This window comes from Mauremys reevesii, linkage group 10 (genome assembly GCF_016161935.1).
Source record: "Mauremys reevesii isolate NIE-2019 linkage group 10, ASM1616193v1, whole genome shotgun sequence".
Taxonomy (NCBI): Eukaryota; Metazoa; Chordata; order Testudines; family Geoemydidae; genus Mauremys; species Mauremys reevesii.
Window position 1 is genome coordinate 44,907,327 of NC_052632.1, and position 22,364 is coordinate 44,929,690.

Here is a 22,364-nt window from a genome sequence, read left to right on the forward strand (position 1 = left end):
ATATTTTGTTTTCTCCTCATTGTTCAGGGTATGGTCCAGGCTTTATTTACCATCCACCAGGCAAACCTTGCTCTGAGACAGGATTATTAATTTCCTTATGGAGCTCATCACTGTAGTACCTGAGTGCGTCACAAAACCTTATTGAATGCATTTTCCCAACACCCCCATGTGGTGAGCAGCAATGTTTTCCCCTTTCACACATGGGGAGCTGGGACAGAGACATTAACAGCAAAAGTTTCCACTAAGTCTAATTTGACACATGTGGGGCCAGGGCCGGTGCAACCATTTAGGCCACCTTGGCAGTCTCCTAGGGCGCTAGGATTTAAGGGGTGCCATTTTTTTTCGGCAGCGACAGTGGCAGCCGGCTCTTTGGCCGCAACGGTCACCGCCGGCATTTAGGTGGGGGGAGCTGGGGCAGGAGAACGCGGGGAGGGCCGCCTGCAGCAAGTAAGGGGGGGGGGGGCGGCGGCATGGCACGCAGGGGAACTCCCCGCCCCAGCTCACCCCTGCCCCACCTCCTCCCTGAGCGCACCGTCGCTGCTTCTCTTCTCCCACCTCCCAGGCTCGTGGCACCAATCAGCTTAGGCGCCGCAAGCCTGGGAGGCGGGAGAAGTGAAGCAGCGACAGCATGCTCGGGGTGCTCGTGCGCGGAGCAGGGGTGAGCTGGGGTGGGGGGGTGCCTCAGGGCAGAGGGTGGGGAGCTGCCGCAGGAGGGGTGGGGTGGCTCAGGGCGGAGGGGGGGAGCTGCTGCAGGGGACGGCGTGGGGGGGGGCTCAAGGTGGAAGTTTTGCCTAGGGCGCGAAACATCCTTGCACTGGCCCTGCGTGGGGCCTGAGTTTTCAGAGTGCTTGGCATGATGTAGCACCTTCTATGTTCGAAGCCCAGCTCCCATTGACTACAGACACCTCTGGGAGTATTCGGAGCTGTGACATTATTGATATAAATTGGGTCCATATAGAACATGGGTTGCAACCGAGGTCCTGTAGTGGCACCAAATCTTAGGTAAAGGGGGTCATATAAGGTGTCTAAGACCAGGTTATGGGTTGCTGGTTATGATTATGCTGTCTGTGTGCATGTATCATTTTTAGTTGAAGTTACGTATATTGGCTCTACACTGTCTGTATTTCAAGTTGGTGATGTGCTTCTGGGTGATATCCCAGACAAGCTGGTGTTAGCTCTGCTTAGCCTGCTTGATGGCCCATTAAGGACCATCAGCTACACAATTGACCCAGGGAGAGAAGGCAGACACGCCTTGTGACTCAGCAAGGTATGCAGAGACTTGTCCATGTGACTGCAGACTCCATTTTGCGGTGATTTTCCACAGTAAGAACAAAGAGGTTCTTACACCTGGAAAAGCCTATGTAAGGCTGATGCATCATCTCCATCTGGTCTTCAATCCTGCTTCTTACCTCTGGAGGGACTTTGCTACAAACTGAAGCTCTACACAAGGGACTGAATGACCCATCCCAGCGGGGGATGTTCCAGAGACTTGATTTGAACCTGCAGTTTACTCCAGCACTGCTGCAAGCCTGAACTAAGAACTTTGCCATTACTGTATGTAATTGATTCCATTTAACCAATTCTACCTCTCATCTCTACCTTTTTCCCTTTGTAAATAAACCTTTAGATTTTAGATTCTAAAGGATTGGCAACAGCGTGATTTGTGGGTAAGATCTGATGTGTATATTGACCTGGGTCTGGGGCTTGGTCCTTTGGGATCGAGAGAACCTTTTTCTTTTATCGGGGTGTTGGTTTTCATAACCATTCATCCCCAGGACGAGTGCACTGGTGGTGATACTGGGAAACTGGAGTGTCTAAGGGAATTGCTCGTGTGACTTGTGGTTAGCCAGTGGGGTGAGACCGAAGTCCCTTTTGTCCGGCTGGTTTGGTTTGCCTTAGAGGTGGAAAAACCCCAGCCTAGGGCTGCGACTGCCCTGTTTGAGCAATTGGTCCTGATTTGGCACTCTCAGTTGGGTCCCGCCAGAACCGCACCATCACAGGAGCTCCTGCAAATCAAAGCCCAGTGTATCAAGCTGGACACCCAGAAAATGAGGAACACAGTTAGGGACCACCCGTGACATTGCAAAATCTTGTAACAGTTTTTGTGTGTAATTTTCTAGGGTTTTAAAAGAACGAAATTGGAAAAACAAACATGCAAACACACCAAACAAATGTTTCCCTTCCCTGCTGAAATTCCATCATGGGGAATCACATTAACACCTACATGGATCAGCAGCAGGGCTGGATATTTTAGATTCACGCAGATCTCTGGCCACTCGAGTTAACCAATAGCGGAAAACTGGGAAGCGTTAACTACTAGTGTTGCCACCTATGTGGCCTATGTAACACACACAACCCATGTGCTGCCATAACTCTGACCAAACACAGTGCTCCCTTTCCACATGAAACATAAGGGAGTTAGAACAAAGCCGCTAACAGCACAGCTCTCCCTGTCACATGACTTCTCTATAATGTCCCAGGTGAAGCATCTCACCGCCACTTCAAACACCAATAGGTACAAAACTACACAGCCTACTGCTGATGCTTCAAACATTTTTGCTTTCAAATATTTAAGGAGCTGGTTTTGAAACAGTTTCAGATTACACTTAAAACCTACAGGATTAAATTCAGGAGCCTTAAGAGGGGAACTGGATTAAGTAATGTGGCTTATGTAAATGAAATGAGGAATCTGTAGACAAGTGGGTGAGGGGAAAAGGCATTACAGGCTTTGAAGAAATGTGTGATTTAGTTGCTCAGGAGCAGTTCCTGAATACGTGCAGTGATGATGTAAAACAGTATTTGTGGGACAAAAAGGCAGATGCAGTGGGGGAATTAGCTGGTTTTGCAGACCCTTATGAGCAATCACAAACTGCAATTAAACATAAACCACTGGCAGAGGGGTACAGGGTTGGTGGAAAGCAGAATCACCGTTTTACCCCTGGGAAAAAGGAGGCTGGGTGTTCACCTCCCCATTCCCGTTACTCATCCCAAATCTCCTGTACAAGCAGAGGAGCCCAGAAGGTGCTATCATTGTAATTCCACTGAGCACCTGAGGAATAAATGTCCTGGGCTGAGCGGGAACAGGCAGCAGGTAACACATGGAACTGCTGCTTCTCAGAGCACAGGGGTATCCTAGGCTACTGCCTATTACCACACAGGATTTGCAAAGGTTGCTTCTACACAACCAAGCAGTGAGCATATGCATGCTGTTAAGCTTAATGGCAAAGTGCTCTAAGGTTGGAGGGATACCGGTGCAGAGATTTCTGTGGTCAGGAGAGAGACCTGATCCACAGGGCCGGCTTTAGGAAGTGCAGGGCCCAATTTGAACATTTTCAGCAGGGCCCCGGCAGGAATGACTAAAAAAAACAAAACAAAACATGTTAAAAAAAAGCCTTTCATTTCTTAGCAACCAGTTCCCTATAAAAAGTTCTGATTTAAGGGATGTGCCACAGTATGTATTTTTTGTACCAATAGGGTTACTGTAACCAGGTCTTTTCCTGGGCCACCCCCCTGCTGGGTCTGTGCTCCCTTAAGAAAGCACTGTGAGGCTTTTTTTCACTGCAGCACCCGTGGCTTTTATTTACAAACAGTTCCCACCACCAGCAATACTACTACAAACTTATAAGGCTTTTTGTCTCCTCTTTACCCCCGGGGGGGGGTCTCCCTTCAGCCTGGAGTCTACCCTTTCTCTGGCCATTCCCCCCTTTACACTGGCTGCCAGCCAGCCTTTATAGCTCTTCAACGAGCAGGCCCCCAGGTGCAGCCAGTTCCAAAGGCCAGGCACCAGCCTTTTCCCCAGCCCCAATCTAGTTTTCCTGATTGGGGCTGGCTGAGCAGGGGCTAATTAGGTGCTTTTGCACCAGCACCCTGCTACAGTTACCATACGTCCGTATTTTCCCAGGGCCCCCTATGACCCTGCCTGAAGCCAGCCAGCCCACCCCACACCCCCTGTCTCCTCCCAGCTGGCGATTTAAGAACCAAAAAGCCTGACATGTCTGGGAAAATATGGCTGTATGTTAACCCTACCTAAAATTCTTTTTAAAAAAGATGGGCCTGAACTAGAAATGAGCTAAGTTTCACATGTGTGGGTCCCCGCCACTCCCTGGGGGTGTGCTAGGGTGACCAGATGTCCTGATTTTATAGGGACAGTCCCGATTTTTGGGCCTTTTTCTTATATAGGATCCTATTACCCCCCACCCCATCCCGATTTTTCACACTTGCAGTCTGGTCACCCTAGGGTGTGCACATGTGTGGGTCCCAGCTGCTTCCTGCCCCTCTCATTGAAGCAGGTGTGCAGGGTTACTGCCCTGGGAACTGCAGGGCACCAGTGGACATGAGGCTGGCTGGAGGCAGGACAGGGGTTGACAAGAGGTAGGGTCTGGCTGCAGGCAGGGCAAGGGGTGGGGGGTTGGCTGGAGACTGGGTGTGGGGTGGGCTGGCTGGCTGGCTTCAGGCAGGGCCACAGGGGGGTGCGGCATGGGTTGGCAGGGCTGGAGACAGAGGAGTGCGGGACTGGCTGGCATCAGGCAGGGGTGTGTGGCAGGGGTTGGCTGGAAACAGGGCAGGGAGTGCGGGGCTGGCTGCAGGCAGGGCAGGGGGTGCAGAGGTGGTATGGGCAGAGGGTGTGGGGGGCTGGCCGGCTTCGGGCAGGGCCACAGGGGTGTGTGGCAGGGGTTGGCTGGAGATAGGGCAAGGGGTGCAGCAGGGGCTGATTGTGGGCAGGGGGTGCAGGGCTGGCTGCAGGCAGCAGGGAGGCGGGGCTGGTGCGGGAAGGGCAGGGGGGTGCGGCAGGGGCTGGCTGCGGGCAGGACAGGGGGTGCAGGGCTGGTGCAGGGTGTGGGGCTCATGTGGGCAAGGGGTGCAGCAGGGGCTGGCTGCGGGCAGGGGGTATGGGTACGGAGGGTACAGCCCACCCTGTACGGTAAGTGCCCCCTCCTCCTCCCTCCCACACCGGGGTAGCAGGAGCAGGCCAGGGCTCGGGGGCTATTTAAAAGGCCCAGGGCTCCCCTGCTTCCACCGCCCCGGCCCTTTAAATAGCCACGGGAGCCCTGGGGAAGCGGCGGGACTCCGGGGGCTATTTAAAGGACCAGGGCAGCAGAGGGATCTGGAGCCCCCCCAACTACCCCAGGGCTCTGGGGGCTATTTAAAGGTCCCAGGGCTCCCCTGCTTCTACTGCCCTGGCCCTTTAAATAGCCGTGGGAGCCCCGGGGACGCGGCGAGGCTCCCGCGGTTATTTAAAGGGCTGGGGCGGTAAAAGCAATGGGAGCCCCGGACTTTTTAAATAGCCCCCAGAGCCCCACAGCCCTACTCCAGGGCTCCAGCAGTGGGGCTCTGGTGGCAATTTAAAGGGCCTGGGGCTCCAGCCCCTGCTGGGAGCCTCAGGCCCTTTAAATTGCCCCCTGGGGAAGCCAGGCCACCCTGGTACGACGCACCGGCTCTTTCTGGTACACCGTAACGGGGCTTGGGCGCAGGGCCCTCTTAGGGGTGGGGCTCAGTTCAGGGGAATCGGTTGAATCGGCCTAAAGTCGGCCCTGTGATCCATGAGAAGGATTTGTTACCAGGAAAAATGGCAGAATTAGAATTGGTGGGAGGTTACAAAGTCCTTGCACCTTTAGCTAAGGTACACGTGGAAACTGGTAATTTGCAGGCTGAACTAACTGTTGCAGTGGTGGCACACAATTTTGCACTATTTCTACTGGGGAATGATTTTTTTGATGTGGCAGAATCTGTCCCAGGGTTTGTTAGTAGCAAGAAGGTTGTGCTGAAAGATTCCCATGGGGGAGGGTGAAGTCACATATGCTGCTGGGGAAATAGGAGATTGTCTCTTTAATTCCTCTGTAGCAGTGGAAAATGGGCCCTTGTGGGCAGGGATGGTCAAGACCAGTTCCTGTAGCCCCAGGGCTCAAGGCAGGTCCCTGCAGGAGGGGGTGGATAGAGCCAGTTCCTGTCCTGTGATCATCTCCCTGGGGGAGGGGGTGTTCCACCTTGTAACAGGGAGGCCTTCCCAGCTGCTGACTGCCAGGAAGTTGCAGGTCTGCAGGGGACAGGCTCTGCCCTAGGGTGCATAGGGACATGTATCCCAGAGATGGAAGTTGGGGTCCTGGTGACTGCTGCAGTGGGAACAGACTCCAAGGCCTCTGTTGCTGGAAGCGAGCCCAAGCTGAGTGAAAGGGGGGTGGGAATTTGCTGGCCAGTAAAGGGTTTGTCACAGCTGGTAGCTGTGAGCCCACAACTGGATCAGGATCACATTCCCTTTTGGGGGACAGAGGGGTGTCTGCCTCAGAGAGAAGCCCAGAGAGGGAAGTCCAGATGGAAGGTGACGGGGAACAGGAGGGTCTGCCCACCTTTTGAAGAAAGGCTTTTCCCCAGGAGAACGGTGAAGGATCTGCATCTGAAATGCCAGACCGTTCACCTCTGGATCAGGTTTTAAGGGAAGACTGGGGTTCAGAACTCCTGGAGGGGAGAGTCCACCCAGTTGACCTTTTGTGAACAGAGAGTGGGATGTCCAAAGAGATCTTGCCAACCCAAAGCACTCCACTGAAAGATGTTGTTCCGCTAACATTGTCTCTTCAAGGCTGGAGAAGGAAAAACTTTGCATTTGGGAAGCTTCACAAGCTGGTGGGGCCCAACACAAAGAGATTCCAGAGGGAGGGGCTGAGGGCAGGCATGGTTGCAGTGTACCCTTTCCTTGCCAAAATGACAAACATATACCTGAACTGAGAACCTTCTCCAAAGAAGCAGGAGAATCTGTATCTGAACACCTACCATGGTACACTAAGGGATTGAGAAATGCAATAGACCCTGAACAAGCCAAACTGTGTGAACAGAGTCTGTCTGTGATAACTTGGCTGTTAATCTTGTATCTTTTGCTGCTTCATCTAGGGGTCAAGACAATGGAGTTGATGCTATAGACAAACCCTGTGAAAATGTAACATACCTGCTTTTGGGAAAAAATTTTGTACATTCTAGGGATGGTAACAAGACAGTACCACAAACATGATGCTTCTCAGCTAATACTTGCAAACAGGCTTAGAGCTCGGCACAGCAGCAAGAACATAACAGACCTACACTGCTGTGTGGAAGAGGAAACTGAGGCACGTTGCCTCATGGCATTGGTGGCTAAATGCCAAGACACCTACACTTTAACAGATATTGCTGTCTGCATACTGTTAGCAATACTACACCCCAACATGTTTTCAGGCACCCAGGGACCAGGAACCCAGAACTTTGCTAGAACACCTATGAATGACATTTTAGGGTTTAAAGGTACTGGGAGGGGGTGTGACCAGAGACAAACAGGGATTTTACATGTACAGCTTCCACCATGGACAGTGTCCAAGACTATGGCAGTAAGTTCAGGAGGAGGGTGTGACCTTGCACTCCATATGTTTTATGGAAATATGCCTATGAGTGTGAATATGATGTAGCTGGAATATACTTTCTGCAAAAGGTCTCTTGTAAGGTATCATAACAAAGGTTATAACCTACAGAATATATTCCTCCTATTTGTATGCATGTATCATTCTTGTATTTGAAGCTAGAAATATGAAGTATAACTTGAGGTCCTATTGTAATTATGCAAAGTGTGGGCCATATGGTGGTTTGGAATCTTGATGGCTCCCATTGACTAGGACAATTTATTGTAAATGGTTTATTTACCTGCATGCCTTCCTGTGTATGTGTGGGCTGACCCAGGAAGAATGGAGACTGTCACATGATACTGGAATCCATCTTAATCCTTGTACTTTTCCATTGATGAGGTGGGGGTGGGGACAAGCACAGACAAAAGATTCCCGCCTTGTGCCAAAGCTATAAAAGGGGGTAGTACAGGACAAAAGAGGTGGCCAGTCATGAAAAAAACCCTGCTTACCACCTGAGATTTCTGCTGGAACTAACAAGGACTGTACCAGGGGAAAGGATTGGGCCCAGACTAGGAAGGAGTCTAGTCTGTGAAAGAAGCTTATTGGAACATCTTTAAGGGTGAGATATTACTTGTAATCAGTTTCTTAATGTATTAGGCTTCGACTTGCGAGTTTGTTTTATTTTGCTTTTGTGACTTACTTTGTTCTGGCTGTTATTACTTGAAACCACTTAAATCCTATTTTTTTTACTTAATAAAATCACTTTTGTTTATTAATAAACCCAATTAATACCTGGGGGAGAAAACAGCTGTACATATCTCTCTATCAGTGTTATAGAGGGTGAACAATTTATGAATTTACCCTGTATAAGCTTTACACAGCATAAAATGGATTTATTTGGGGTTTGGATCCTATTGGGAGCTAGGTGTTTGGGTGCTGGAGAGAGGTAACCTGCTGAGATGTTTTTAGTTAAAGTCTGCAGCTCCATGGGCATGGCCCAGACCCTGGGTCTGTGCTGCAGCAGGCTAGCATGTCTGGCTCAACAAGACAGGATTCTGGAGTCCCAAGCTGGCAGGGAAAATGAGCTCAGAGGTAATTTCAGCACATCAGGTGACAGTCCCAAGAGGATCTCTGTGACTGAACCCATCATCGTCACACCGCTAACGTAAAGTTTTCTGTATGGGGGCATTTTCTCTCTCTCTCTCTCACACACACACACACACTCTCACACACACACACTCACACACACAAACACACTTACTTTGGACCTGGACTTCGAACGCCCCTAGATCAAACAGGTATTCGGCTCTGGGGTTTTGGATTAGCAGATTGTTTTTAAAAAGGGTTAGCTGCAAATATTTGCATCTGATCCTAGGTTCTAGCCCCTCCTCGCTGGATGGTTTGGATATTGACGCCAAGGTGTAGACTCAGGCCCCTCTCTTCAGTTTCGTTACAGAGAGGCTCATGCAATTCTTTAACTTGTGTTTTGTCCCCGTGGGGCTGCAGCCCCCAAATTCCACTTTGAATTTCAGGTTCAGGAGAAACAGAACTGAAGCCAAGGAATTTCACCTCCTCTGCTAGCACCCCCTGGTGGACTCTCTCAGTGGTGGCTTAGTTGCATGATGTTCCCTTCATGTCCTGGCTTCCTGGGCCAGGATGTTTCCTACAAGCCATTTCACAGCTTCTCCGCCTCAGGGCACAGCAGGGCTCTGGTCTGTTCCTAGCTCCAGCTGGCTGCTTGGCGAGTCTTCGTGCCTGGATGCTGTGCTGCCAGCTCATGCATTTGGATAGGATTTTATGCATTGTTGTATCAATGCTATACATTTCCATTCAGTTATATGGGCATGTTGTAAAACAGTTCCACATTAGGGCCTCTCTCCTGCTGAGGGCCCTGTGTTGACAGACAAGCAGCTTGTGCATTTGTGAATCCTGTGTGGTTCTTTTAGGGCAACCAAACGCTGATTTGACAAGGACTTCCAGGGAGCTGATATCTAATAATGGTGCCACAGGTCCATGGCAAATATACCATGGGCCAGCCCACTTCCTGGGGAGCCCCATTGCACCAGCCTGGCCCCTGAAGTTTTTCCTGACCTGCAGGAAGTGAGGTTTACACGACCTCAGTATTATTCATAAACCCATTCCCCAGCATGGGTCAGCAGTGATTACAGTGCACCTTCTGAGAAGGTTCAAGCACCTGAACATAGGAATGGACAAACTGGATCAGACCCAAAGTTCATCTAGTTCAGCAGCCTATCTTTGACAGGGGCAGCATCAACTGCTTCAGAGGAAGGCACAAGAACCCCACACTAGACAGATGGGGATAATCTGCCCCCACTGAAGATCTCACCCTGCTCACCAGTAGCTAAGGGTTGGTTTAAACCTGGAAGCATGAGGTTTAATATCCCTGCCAGAATATTTTTATCATCACTGATTATAACTCCCGGTATTTTCCATCTCCATATGAGCCCCACCACCTGCCATCCTGTTATAAGTCCCTGTGACTATAATGGGTCTCACAAAACCACTGTATCAGAACCCCTCTTAGCCTGAATTTTATAGGTTGGGCTCATCTCTAGCTAGGGCATTTATTGTCTCGTGCTGACATTATATGCTGCTGGCAAGTTGCTGCTCATTCATCTGGCATTTGTAACATTCCGCCCGGGACAGAAACAACGCCATATGGAGTGAGAACTTTGCCTCCCCCACCCAACAAAATCTTAACACTGATAATACTAATGACATTTCACCCTTCTTCAGCACCTTGCAGGGGCAGATCTCTGCCTGCTTTGCTCACCATTCACTAATGGAGTCTCACAGTTACTTACGAATTATTCCAGGCTAAGGGCACCCTGAGTCAAAGCTGACAATGGAATCCAGGTCCCTGGATGCCAGGGTCCCATTTCTAGGGGTGAGGAAACAATGTCTAATTAATGGGGTGGTGGATGGGGTGGGGAATCACTTCTATTTTGAAGCCTTTGTTTTCCTTTCCCAAAAGTCAGTTTCCACAGATGGATCCATTGTCATTTCATACATGGCTGTGGACCAAGGTAAACATGGTGTAAAGGGCCCCACTCACCACAGGTGTGCATCTTTGTGGTTAGGTCAGGAAATTAGCTCTCTCCCCATCTGGCACTGCTCACCATTGGTTATTCACACTGTGACACCCCTCCACCCCTTCCTTTGCAACTCAACTCTCTGGCCAGGTCATTATGCAGTCCTCTTGGACCAGCTGTCCACATGCCGCCTCAGGCAGCCTTCTGTTCCATCTCCAGATCCTGGGCCACGTCCCAGTGGCTGGCAGGGGAACCCAGGCCCACCCACTACTGTGATCCAGCCCAGGGACCCTCTGACTAGCAATCGAGCTCTGCTCACTCTCAAGTCCTGGTTGCTGATTCCCTGGGCTCCTTCCTACTCAGCCTCTATCTCCTCCCCTATCTCTGAGTTTGCAACTGGAGCTTCCTCTGCTCCCCATGGCTACTCCACCCCTGTAGGCCTCTTGTAAGACTCCCTAGACCAGGCAGGACCTCATGGCTCACTCGCCCCCGGATCCTCTCCCTGCCTCTGACAAATGCCCTTTCCCTCCAGGAAGTGACCACAGGCCTCCTCTCTGCAGCCTCCTCCTGCTCTGCCTTCCTGGCTTTACACGCCTATCCCAGCTCCTCCCAGCTGGGCTTCCTCTGCCTTTAGGCCCTGTCAGGCCCTGTTTCCCTTTCAGGTGCCCTGTCTAAGGTTAATTGGCCCCCAGCCCCCACTAACCCATTCAAGGCTTGTGCGAGGTGGACAGCCTGTCACACATGGTTGAACAGAGCGTACCACTGCTCATCTGAGGAATCTGGAGTTTACTCACATTTTCTTTTATTTACAAATCTATCCAAATCATTAAATAAGGACTAAAACACAGCATAGTCACTTGTATGTGAAAGTGAGTGCCCAAAAAGCAGTCCAATGGCTCTTCTGGCTTTCGCCTGATGTCATCCTAGCCTAAATTCAAATCAGAATATGGGCACCTCGGCTCACCCACAATGTCTGCCAGGTTACTGCTCAGCCTAGAATGCCAAAATGGTTAGTTTACTCACTGCTTTTTTTTTAACCACTACTCCACAGCTTTCTTTACAGTGAGACATGGGGACGTTTCTCTGAGAATCATAGATTATTAGGGTTGGAAAGGACCTCAGGAGATCATCTAGTCCAACCGCCTGCTCAAAGCAGGACCAATCCCCAAATTGCCCCCTCAAGGATTGAACTCACAACCCTGGGTTTAGCATGCCAATTCTCAAACCACTGAGCTATCCCTCCCACAAGGCCCACCTGTGATTTTTCATGGCATCTGCTGTCTGTAAGCGAGAACTGGCCTGTCTCCCAAGATCTGTGAGAGTGAGATGACGGTTAGTGGCATTCTTCAGCCCCCAACCAAAACCTCTCCAGCGCATTATCAAGGATCTACAACCTATCCTGAAGGACAATCCCTCAGTCTCACAGATCTTGGGAGACAGGCCAATCCTTTCTTACAGGCAGCCCCCAAACCTGAAGCAAATACTCACCAGCAACCACACACCCCACAACAAAAACACTAACCCAGTAATCTATCCTTGCAACAAAGCCCATTGCCAACTCTGTCCACATATCTATTCAGGCTCGTTCACCTGCACATCTACCAGTGTGATATATGCCATCATGTGCCAGCAATGCCCCTCTGCCATGTACATTGGCCAAACCGGACAGCCTCTACGCAAAAGAATAAACGGACACAAATCAGATGTCAAGAACCATAACATTCAAAAACCAGTTGGAGAACACGTCAATCTCCCTGGCCACTCAATTACAGACCTCAAAGTCGCAATACTCCAACAAAAAAACTTCAAAAATAGACTCCAACGAGAAACTGCAGAATTGGAATTAATTTGCAGACTGGACACCATTAAATTAGGCTTGAATAAAGACTGGGAGTGAATGGGTCATTACACAAAGTAAAACCTATTTCCCCATGCTAATTTTCCCCCTAAAGTTACTCACACCTTCTTGTCAACTGTTGGAAATGGGCCATCCTGATTATCACTACAAAACTTTTTTTTCTCCCGCTGATTATAGCCCACCTTAACTGATTACTCTTATTATAGTATGGCAACACCCATTTTTTCATGTCCTTTGTGTATATATATATCTTCCTACTGTATTTTCCACTTTATGCATCAATGAAGTGGGTTTTAGCCCACGAAAGCTTATGCTCAAATACATTTGTTAGTCTCTAAGGCAGGGGTCAGCAACCTTTCAGATGTGGTGTGCTGAATCTTCATTTATTCACTCTAATTTAAGGTTTCGCATGCCAGTAATACATTTTAACATTTTTAGAAGGTCTCTTTCTATAAATCTATAATATATAACTAAACTATTGTTGTCTGTAAAGTAACTAAGGTTTTTAAAAGTTTAAGAAACTTCACTTAAAATTAAATTAAAATGCAGAGCCCCCCAGACCAGCGGCCAGGACCTGGGCAGTGTGAGTGCCACTGAAAATCAGCTCACATGCCGCCTTCAGCACGTGTGCCATAGGTTACCTACCCCTGCTCTAAGGTGTCACAAGTACTCCTCGTTCTTTTTACCAGAGAGGTGTAAAGGGGCCTTAGTGGAGTTTTCTGCGATTTACTCATTACTCAGAATGCTTAGCTTGTACCTCACACATGAGCAGTGTGTTGTCAAAATTCTAGCTGTTTTGATTGGCCACATAAGTCATATGGTACGCTAGGGAGCTCTGATTTCACAAACTTTATTCTAAACTCATTTTTGTGGTTTTATTACAAAAGTGAAAGTCACTTTACAGAAATATTTTGCACTATTTACTGACTATTAGCTGTTCCCTCAAAACCCCCCAACCGCTAGGCACTGTGGTCTAGTAGACAGGGCATTGGACTGGGACTCAAGAGACATGTGGTTTATTCCTAGTTCTGCCACTGAGCTGCTGTGTGAGTTTGGTCAAGTCACTTCCTCTCTTTGTGACTCAGTTTCCATTCTTACCTTTTGTCTCTGTTTAAATTGTAAACTCTTTGGCAGGGGGCTATCTTTCACTAGATGTCTGTACAATAGCTACCACAAAGCCACCTAACACAATTTCCAGTCTCACTTGAGGCCTCTAGGTGTTAGTGTAATATAAATAATATAGCAACTGGCTGCAATTTTGGGGCAACAGCAACATAAACGGGTCACAAACACACGGGAAAGGTTAAAAATTTCAGTGCAGAGTCTCAAGAAAGATTTTGCCCAATTCAAATAGCGTTGCTTATGACATGGCAGGGGTGAACTGGTGGGCAGAGTCCGTGAGTGGGTGATCAAGTGTTCTTCTCCAACGGAACACCATCCACCTCATTTTTTTTAAATCAGTAATTCCAGTTGAAACCCCCACGACTTTGATTTTGCGAGTGCACCCTTTAAACAGCATGGCCCAGATTGTCCTTTACATTCAGTCCTCTGTACACTGCTCTGGCCACATTATGCAGGAAGTCAGACATGATCAGAATGTTCCCACTAGGCCTTAAATATCTATGAAAGGGGCCTTAAAGTGAGCATAAATTACATCCACTCTCATTGTAAGCCTCCTTTAAGCTGCTGGGGCTGTGTACAGAGATCTCAGTGTAGATGAAAAAACAGCTTCAAGTTCTGATTATTTTTTTAAATCCTTTACAAGATTTTTATAAGGGTTTTTCAGCTCCTTTGCGGATGTTTAGAAGGGTCTTTTCTGCAAGGGAGATAACGACTGATGGAGTATACCATGGAATCAGTTAAACTGATTCTACACCAAGTGGGTTCAAGTACACAAAGAAAACAAATGGAAGAAAAATTCTCCCTTGTATTCCTTTCAGATTCAGCAATCATAGGTGTGGCTTGGCTTCCATGGTCAGGCACAATGTGCTTTTTCAAACTGCCCTTTCAAAACACTGCTTCCAGTGCTGAGCATAGCCCCTGTCAGAGCACAGCCTTTCAGAAGTAGGTCAAGCTGTGGATCTCAGGTGGGAGCCAGTGCCACTTCAAGCTTTGCTTAATGGACACTAACCATGTCCCCTATTTTAACCATAAAGCACTTTCCCAGGTGGAGATTCACATTGGGAAGACAATGACCAACCTGCTGGCAAAACTGGGGTGCTAGGTGTGGACGAGGAAGGCTTATCCCAGCTCTTGGGGGGTTCAGCTTGGAACAGGCAGCTTCTTTGAAACTTTGTGTGCTAATAAATAATGACAACTGGCTCTTACCGAGCACTTTTCCCCACAGATCTTGCTGTCTTCCAGTCTGAAGGATCTCAAAACACGTTACAGATTAATATATACAGCAAACACTTCAGCAGCCCCTGACATTCTCTCTCTTCCGGGCTGAGGCTGGGCAGCTGCGTTACTTGTGACAGCTTGGAGCAACAATGAGCTATAGCTATAGAGCCAGGAAGAGAAGAAGAAAAATGCATCTGATTGAAATGGCAGCAGTTGGGTATAATTAGCCATAGTGGCATATGGCCAGGAGGTTGGCGATAAGGCACATTGCTATTGTGAAAAGTTCCAACGGGCCTTGAAAGTGCACAAGTGCTCAGGATTTCCATGTAACAGCTCACTCATTAAACACTGCAACTGCGTTGGTTCAGTCCTGAGTTAGATGGAAGAGGGTTGGCTTCTGCAACTCAGCTCACATGTGCATTCTCTCAGAATCACGACCTGGCAGAATCAGGGCAACTCAGGCACTGAATCATCCAACCCCTCCTCTAGGCTTTTCCCCGGAGGTCTTCATTCCATCACTGACCTGGCCTCATCCCTGCACTGAGCTGACCTCATCCCACTCTGTTTATCAGTTCAGGCAGGATCCCACAGGAGTCTCAGTTGCAGAGTCAAAAACACACAGGAGCCAAGAATCCTGCCTCGAGATGAAGGACTCCAACTAAGCAAGAGCATCTGATCATCTCCAGTGGGCATGAGCTACGTGGCCACATGGAAACCCATCGGGGACTCTTCGTTTGACATCACCTCCAGCGCAAGGGTGCCCCATTTTAGGCACTTTCCCAGCTCAGCCTCCGTTACTAGAGCTTTCTGTCTGAATCCCTCTGCTAGGCCGATTCTCAGGATTTGTTACAAGAACAGTGCTTCGCCCTTCCCTCTGAGGATCTCAAAGCACATTAGGGACATGACAGGATTTAGCCTGGTGAGCAGGAGCGGCTCTATGTATTTTGCCACCCCAAGCAGGGCAGTCAGGTGGCTTTCGGCGGCGCGCCTGCGGGAGGTCCACTGGTAACACGGATTTGGCGGCATGCCTGCGGGAGGTCCGCTGGTCCCGTGGCTTCAGCATTCCCACTGCCGAATTACCGCCAAATCTGCGGGACCGGCGGACCTCCCGCAGGCATCCCGCCGAAGGCCGCCTGACTGCCGCCCTCGCAGGGACCGGCAGGGCGCCCCCCGCGGCTTGCTGCCCCAGGCACACGCTTGATGCACTGGTGCCTGGAGCCGCCCCCGCTGGTGAGGCAGATAAATATCACTCTCCCTGTTTTACGGGGAAGGAAACTAAGTCATGGAAAGGGCAAGTGACTTGCTGAAGGCCACAGAGCCAGGACTAGGCCAGAACACCTTCCTATGCCTTAACCACATGGCCCAGCCTCCTTTCTGGGGGGCTGAAAGACATTTCTCTTCTAGAGCGATTATTGTGTTTCCAGCCACAGGACAGCAGCTACCAATGCTCCTGCTTTCTCTCGCCTTCCCACCAAGCCCTAGCTCTGCTCCCTAGTCTAGTGTTATCATTTCTAATCTTCCCCTTTGGCAGATATCGATCACTCTCCAAAGGGGAGAAGGATTAGCTGTTAGTCACATAACACATGGCTAGCTGGCTGGCCTTTTCCTTCCATTAAGCCACCCATGATTCTGGCCAACTGCATCTCCACAGCAGGGCTACAAGTTTGCCTAAAGACCCCCCAACAAATCAAATGTGACCCCATAGGCAAATACCAACTGGATGGTCCTGATGGTGCATGATGCCTTCTAAGCTCCAAAGTGGCCCTTGGGGCAAAGAGGGGACTGCCTGTGTTTCACTGACTCTCTGGTGCTGAAAGCAGTAATTCAAGAAGGGTTTGATCATTGCTCAGACATGCAGGGTTTCTCCTGCTGCCTGCACCTCCCACAGCACAGGCTGGGCTGAGTCAGGAGAGAGAGAGATGCAAAGCAACACGCCACAATAAGCAACCTGCCCCTCTGTCTCTGCAAACCCTTTTCAACCTTCATGCCCACAGATTCTTCACCCTGATGGAATTCCAGTGAGCCAAGGGATAAGTGCAGCAGCATTTACCCCACAGATTCCTATCCAATTGCTGCTTGCATCTCCCCACACTGTCATTGAGCCTTGGCTGTTTTTTTAAAGCTCTGTGCTATTATTTTCCAGGATGGGTTATTTTGGGCAAGGCACCAGAGCTGGACTGTGGCTGTAAGCTCTGGCCAAGAAGAGGCACGGAGAGGTATACGGCTTCCAATGCCAAGTGAGGATCTGGCTAGCTGGCTGGCTCAATCAGCTCCTCCCCACTTTGACTGCGAGCTGTGTGCACTCCCCTTTGCATCCATGGCCCTGCCTTTGCCACATCATTAGTGTTGCCAGCAGTCCTAAGATGGGGTCTGATCCAAAGCTTACTAGAGTCAATGGAAAGAATCCCATTGACTCCAATGGTTTGGATCAGGTCCCTGGAGCAGTGGGCTCTGCTTCCCAGCCATTCTATGCATTTCCCCTGCACAGGGGTGCAAGGTTTGGGAGGGGAATTCCTTGCAATGCTGCCCACCACACAGGCCTTGGCACAATCCAGCCTTGGGAGGACGGGCAGCAAGAGTAAAGAAAGATACCCTTGGAGCTCAGCCAGAGTTGAATGTGGCTCAGTATGTTTTCTCATGGACACGTTACAGAGAAAGCTAGTCATGCCCAAATGATTCCCAGTAGGAACTTCTATTTTCACTCAGGGAAATGTCCCAAATTTCTGCCCACAGCTGGTGCCACACCCTTTGGAAAAGCTGAGCCAGCCCCTTCAGCTACTGCTGCTTCATGGCCGGGGAAGTGGAACAAAAACCCTGGAGCATGCTCATTCACCATCTAAGGGCCAGATCCTCAGCTGGTGTAAACCAGCAAAAGGCTGTGGGAATCAACAGAGCTACACTGATTTACACCAGCTGAGAATCTGGCCTTGAGATTTTAGCAGACCCTATTGATGCACCACCCAGTTAGTGACATCAGAGCACTTGCTTTCTGCCCGGCCTGATAGATGCAGGCCTGCCACTTGGACAAACCAGCCAAGGGAGGTTGGAAATAACTTGCATCCATGGCAAAATTCACTTGTATGGGGGACAGGAGAATTGTTGGCCTGAGGGTTAGGTGTGGGCCTCCTGGATCCTTTGATTTCAGGGTTTCTCTATGAGATTTGCTGCATTCTACAATTTTATGCCAACTCCCAATTAACTCTCCCTCTCCCCAAATCATTAAGTTTCTCTCTTTCTGCTGCAAAGATCCAGTCTTCACAATGCCAAACTGGCAGGCTGCTACTCTCGTCACCCAGGGCAGCATGCAGCAAACTGTAGCTAAACATTCAATCGGATTAATCAGATCAACCTTAAGGAAGTAATGCCTATTTGTATCATTTAAGAACAGGGAATGTGTCTCCTCTTTCCACCCCCTTTTCTTTAAAGAAGGCAAGGAAATTAAATGTAAAAAAAAATGACCCAACTGCAGCACTTAACAGTCCAAAGAACAGCAAGTCATAACATCCAGTGGGGAACCCAAACAACACTAGCTCTACTACACTGTTCACACAGGTGCAATGTCTAGGTTACTTCTGTGATTCACAGGCACAGCTTGGTATATTAGGACCTGATCCACACGGGGGCCTACTGAACCCAATCCACCAGGGATCAGATGCCCTTAGCGCTACACTGGGCCTGATTCTATGTGGCGCTGGGCAGCCCATGGCATTGAAGTCAATGGAGTCAAGGGCAATCGGGAGCCCTTCTTGCTTCTTGGAAATCATCCACCATAAATACAAAACAGGCACAGGTGGCCATGCTAAGGGCACTGCTGGGACTGAGCTATTGCATTCGCTCATTTGGGGGGCATCACCTCTCCTGTGAAAGGCTATCCTGAACCTGGAGATAGAGGAAGGCACAGAAATGGGGGCCGGATTTCCACTGACATGGTGTGTGTGTGGGGTGTCATGGACTTCTCTGCCAAAGAGTGCAAATCAGACAGCAGTCAGGATATGCACTGGTGATTTGACTGTCTGGGGTTCAGGGCAATAGGGGAATCTAATTTGCCCCCTACACACACACACACACAAGCTGTACCCACAATAGGGCCAGGGAGACACACACACTGTACCCACAATAGGAGGGGATGGACACACACACACACAGGCTGCACTAACAATAGGGGCGGGGGAGGCAGCAGACAGACACACAGTACCACACACACAGGCTGAGCCCACAACGGTTTGCTTCTCCGAACCAGCCCTGCTCCATGAGGGGAATTCTTTAGGCATGGCAAAGCCTGGAAGTTTGGCCTGCTTTGGGGCTCCCCATGGCGCTCCCGCCCCAGCGGCGCTCACCTCCCGGAGCTCCTTGGCTACCTCCTTGAGCTCCTGCAGGATTCCCTCCAGCTGCCCGATCACCATTTTCATGCGGCACCTGATCCGCTCTCTCTCGCTGATGCTGCCGCCGGCGGGGTCTTCACTGGGCTGCGTGTCCTGCGAGCCCCCGGAGCTCATCCTTCACAAGCTGCCTGGGCGCCCGGCGCTGTCCATGCTGCTCTCCCCCAGCCCGGCCTTGCCTCCGCGGAGCCCCTCTAGGCCGGGGAGAGCTCACCATCTTAACGTCCCACGCGCCAGAGAGCCGCAGCCGCGCTCTGCCTCCCGCCGCTCTCCGCACCGGCAGCTCACAGCAGCGGGGCGCGGGGCAAGACTAACCGAGCTCCGCGCCGGGGACCCAGCCGCATGGCCATGGGACTGGAGCGCTGCCCGGGCGCAGGGAGCCGCCTTCAGCCGATGGCCGTGGGAGATCCACTGGCACACGGGCCCAGAGCGATCCTTTCCCTGCTCCCGGCTAGCGAGAGAGGGCGGGCACTGCCCGTCTGCCCGGGGCTCGCCGGCTCGCCGGAGAGGGCATAGCTCCGGATGTCCCGCAGAGACTGGAAGCAGCGCCGCCTCTTCCACCTGCTCAGCCTCCCCGCCTCGCTTGTGCCGCGAACGGAGCCCCCATGGGCCGGTTCCGGGCACGGCGGCCACCTGTCCGGGCGAGCTTCGCCCACTTGGCTCAAGGGCAGCGAACGATGATTCTGGGATATTCGCAGCGGGTCGAGCTCGGAAAACGCCTCGCAAGATCCACGGAGACTTCCACGGCTGGGGTGGGTGTCCTGGGGCTCGGGGGTCCGCCGGCCTCCTGCGGAGAGAGACCAGCAGCGCGTCACGGTGCGAGCCGGACAGGGGCCCCGAGGGCCGGGCTGGCCCTTGGCTGTGCGGGGCTGGACAGCTTCGCCCCATCCATCCCTGCCAGAGCCAGCGGAGCGCCCGGAGCCCAGCCTCCGAGCCAGGACCCAGGGGCACCAGCCTCCGAGCCAGGATCGCAAGGGTCCCCCCTCCCATCCCCGACCCTTTCTTTCCTGAGAGGGGGGAGGTGACCCGGATTTGGAGCCGGCTCCGCGGGGATTGTTCGTGTCAGCAAAAGGAACCAGTCCCCCTTCCCCCGCCCCCGGGACTCCCTCAATGCCCTGCCCCTCCTGGCGCCGTATCCAGCCACGAGCCCCCGTCGCTGGGGGGAGGTTAAACGAGGAGGCTGCACCCCAGTTTCTGGGTGCCGGCTCTGCGCGCAGCTGGGGCGCCGCACCAGTGTAACGACACAACACCGGCCTGTCAAACGCCGCCGGGCCGGCGGCTCTGCTACAGCAAAGTTTATTTATCAGCCACCCCGCGAGAGCCACAAGCCACGGAAACCAGCCACTTACTAGCCCAGCAGCGAGCAAAACCGGTCCGGCTCTCCCGTTTCCAGCGCAAGGGCTCCGGCTGCGGCTGCCCCGGGGTCACCAGGGCCAGCTCCGCGGCTCCTCCTGACTGCTGCTCCCGGGAGATGCCATCCTGATCTGTCCCCTCCTCGCCCCCTGGAGCAGAGCCTGCCGGCGGACAGGAAGCACGGAGAGGGGAGACGGGCGAGGGAGGGGGAGCGCCCTGTTGTTATTCTGGCTGGATCGCCGCGAGTGGAGGAGCGGAACCTGCTCACAGGAGGAGGGGAGCTGCCACGCCGTGTGCGGGGGAGGCGGCCGCGCTCCCCCAGTCGCCAGCGCCGCGGTGCAGTACCACTCGTCCGCCTTCGCTCCGGTGGCCCATCGTGCGCACGGAGGCCCCGGGCCGCTCCACAGGTGCCAGGGTCTCCGGCCGACACACCGCCCTCCTGGGGGCCCCGCGGCTCGCCGGAGCTAGTGGGCTGGGCACGGCAGCAGCGGCAGCTCCTTGAGCGCGGGGCTCGGCCCCAGGCTGGGCTGCTGGCGGGGGGGCGCCGGAGCTGCCCACATGGCGGGGGGCCCAGCGGCTGGCCCGGCGGCGAGCGGCTCAGATCCCGCCCTCTCGCCTGCCCCGGGAGGCTGCTGCCCGGCCCCTCGCGCCCGGCTCCGCGCGGGCAGGGGCGGCCATGGAGGGAGCTGCAGTGGGAGCGCGCCGCGCGTCCTGCCTGGAGCCGGGCTGGTGCCGCCTGCAGCCCGCGGCCGGGGCTCCGCGCACGGGCGTGTGGCTGGTGCTGTCAGCGAGGGGGCAGAGCCAGGCAAAGCAGCCGGCGCTTAAAGGGGCAGAGCGCGCCTGGCCGCCTGCGGCGGAGGAGCAGCGCCCGACTCTGCCAGGCGAGAACCCCTCCCGCCCCCGGCTGGCTGCAGGGCTGGTCATTTCCAGCTGGGCCACTGCGCAACGGAGGGCGGTGGCATTTGACAGGCAGGAAACTGAGGCATACAGAGGGGCAGAACCATGCCGCGTCCCCCCGCGGCCAATGGTAGAGCTGGTACTATAGCCCCTGTCTGCGCTTCCCGAAGGCATCTTGTCTGGTGGGCTGCACACAGGCCTGTTTGACAGGAATACCTGGAGCCTAATTCTGCCTCTGCTACAAACTGGTAGCATGGCCTTGTGGCAAGTCACATTCGCTGCCTCAGTTTCCCCATGTGTACCACCGGACCCAACTCACCAGTTACATGGTGCTTCATGAATTAATGAACATTCCCAGGGCAAATCCCCACCCGGCTGTGGCCACCCAAGGACTTCCTCTTCCCCTGCAAAGAAGCCACGTAACAGCAGCCTCTTGTGGCCACCACAAAAGTGCAGGGGAGGGAGGGGCCTGTGTGGCACTCCAGAGAGAGGCCCGTAGGTTTCACACACAGCCCTGAACACACCCACCTACCATGGACTGTAAGGCAGCTACATCCCTGCTGCACAGGTGCCCATGCCCTCCCTTCAGGTAGTGGTTCCCAACCTGCAGCCCATGGGCTGCTTGCAGCCCAATCAGCACAGAGCCGGCGGCCCATGTGACATCCTCAGGGCCACACAGGTAGTATTGGATGGCACCCACAATGGTAAATAGGTTGAGAACCACTGCTCTCCCATGCCCATGTGGACTCTGCCCTGCTGCAGTCATGGAGGGGTAAGAGTCTCCTCTCCCACCACATTGGTCATAGGCTGGTCTGATTTTCACTGCTGGGAGTAAGAGGAGACTCAGGCCATGTGGCACTGGCACACTGCACAAAGCAGAACCTCAGAGCTGCTGGACTCAAGGAGGCAATCAGCCCTTTACTTTTAAGCCCTTCATCTGTGAAAACACGCAGCAGTGAGCCCTCCAGCTGCAAGGAGCTGGGGTACCCAGAGGCAGCTCCCAGGAAGAGTAACGATAGTAGTGTGATTCAGAACAAGGTAGGCGCATGTGTGCGTCAGGGAGCCACTACTGCAGCTGGGAGCGTGCAGCCACCTCGGGTTGGCAGGCACACACTAGGTCTGC

General features: G+C 52.3%; 1 protein-coding gene and 2 long non-coding RNA genes across 5 annotated transcripts in view; 1 reads left to right on the plus strand and 2 right to left on the minus strand.

Moving 5' to 3' along the window:
* Positions 1 to 21,074, minus strand: part of INSYN1 (inhibitory synaptic factor 1) — a 105,079-nt gene extending 84,005 nt beyond the window's left edge. Inside the window, exons 1-2 of one of the 3 annotated variants that reach the window (XM_039493031.1) lie at positions 20,341 to 21,074; positions 18,950 to 19,778 (exon numbers count right to left, since the gene is read on the minus strand). In XM_039493031.1, the coding sequence (XP_039348965.1) occupies positions 18,950 to 19,108 (159 nt within the window). In that variant the 5' untranslated portion in view covers positions 19,109 to 19,778; positions 20,341 to 21,074. Of the gene's footprint in view, positions 1 to 14,600; positions 14,792 to 18,949; positions 19,779 to 20,340 lie in introns of those variants that run through there. The other 2 variants (XM_039493032.1, XM_039493035.1) reach the window with 2 other exon arrangements.
* Positions 4,328 to 9,562, plus strand: LOC120373947. The gene is made up of 2 exons (XR_005585822.1): positions 4,328 to 4,371; positions 8,868 to 9,562. It is a non-coding gene; the product is annotated as an uncharacterized LOC120373947 (long non-coding RNA).
* LOC120373948 lies at positions 9,321 to 12,949 on the minus strand. Its single transcript, XR_005585823.1, has 3 exons — positions 12,918 to 12,949; positions 10,187 to 10,263; positions 9,321 to 9,452 (listed from the first exon to the last, which is right to left on the minus strand). It is a non-coding gene; the product is annotated as an uncharacterized LOC120373948 (long non-coding RNA).
* Positions 21,075 to 22,364: the final 1,290 nt, after the last annotated feature.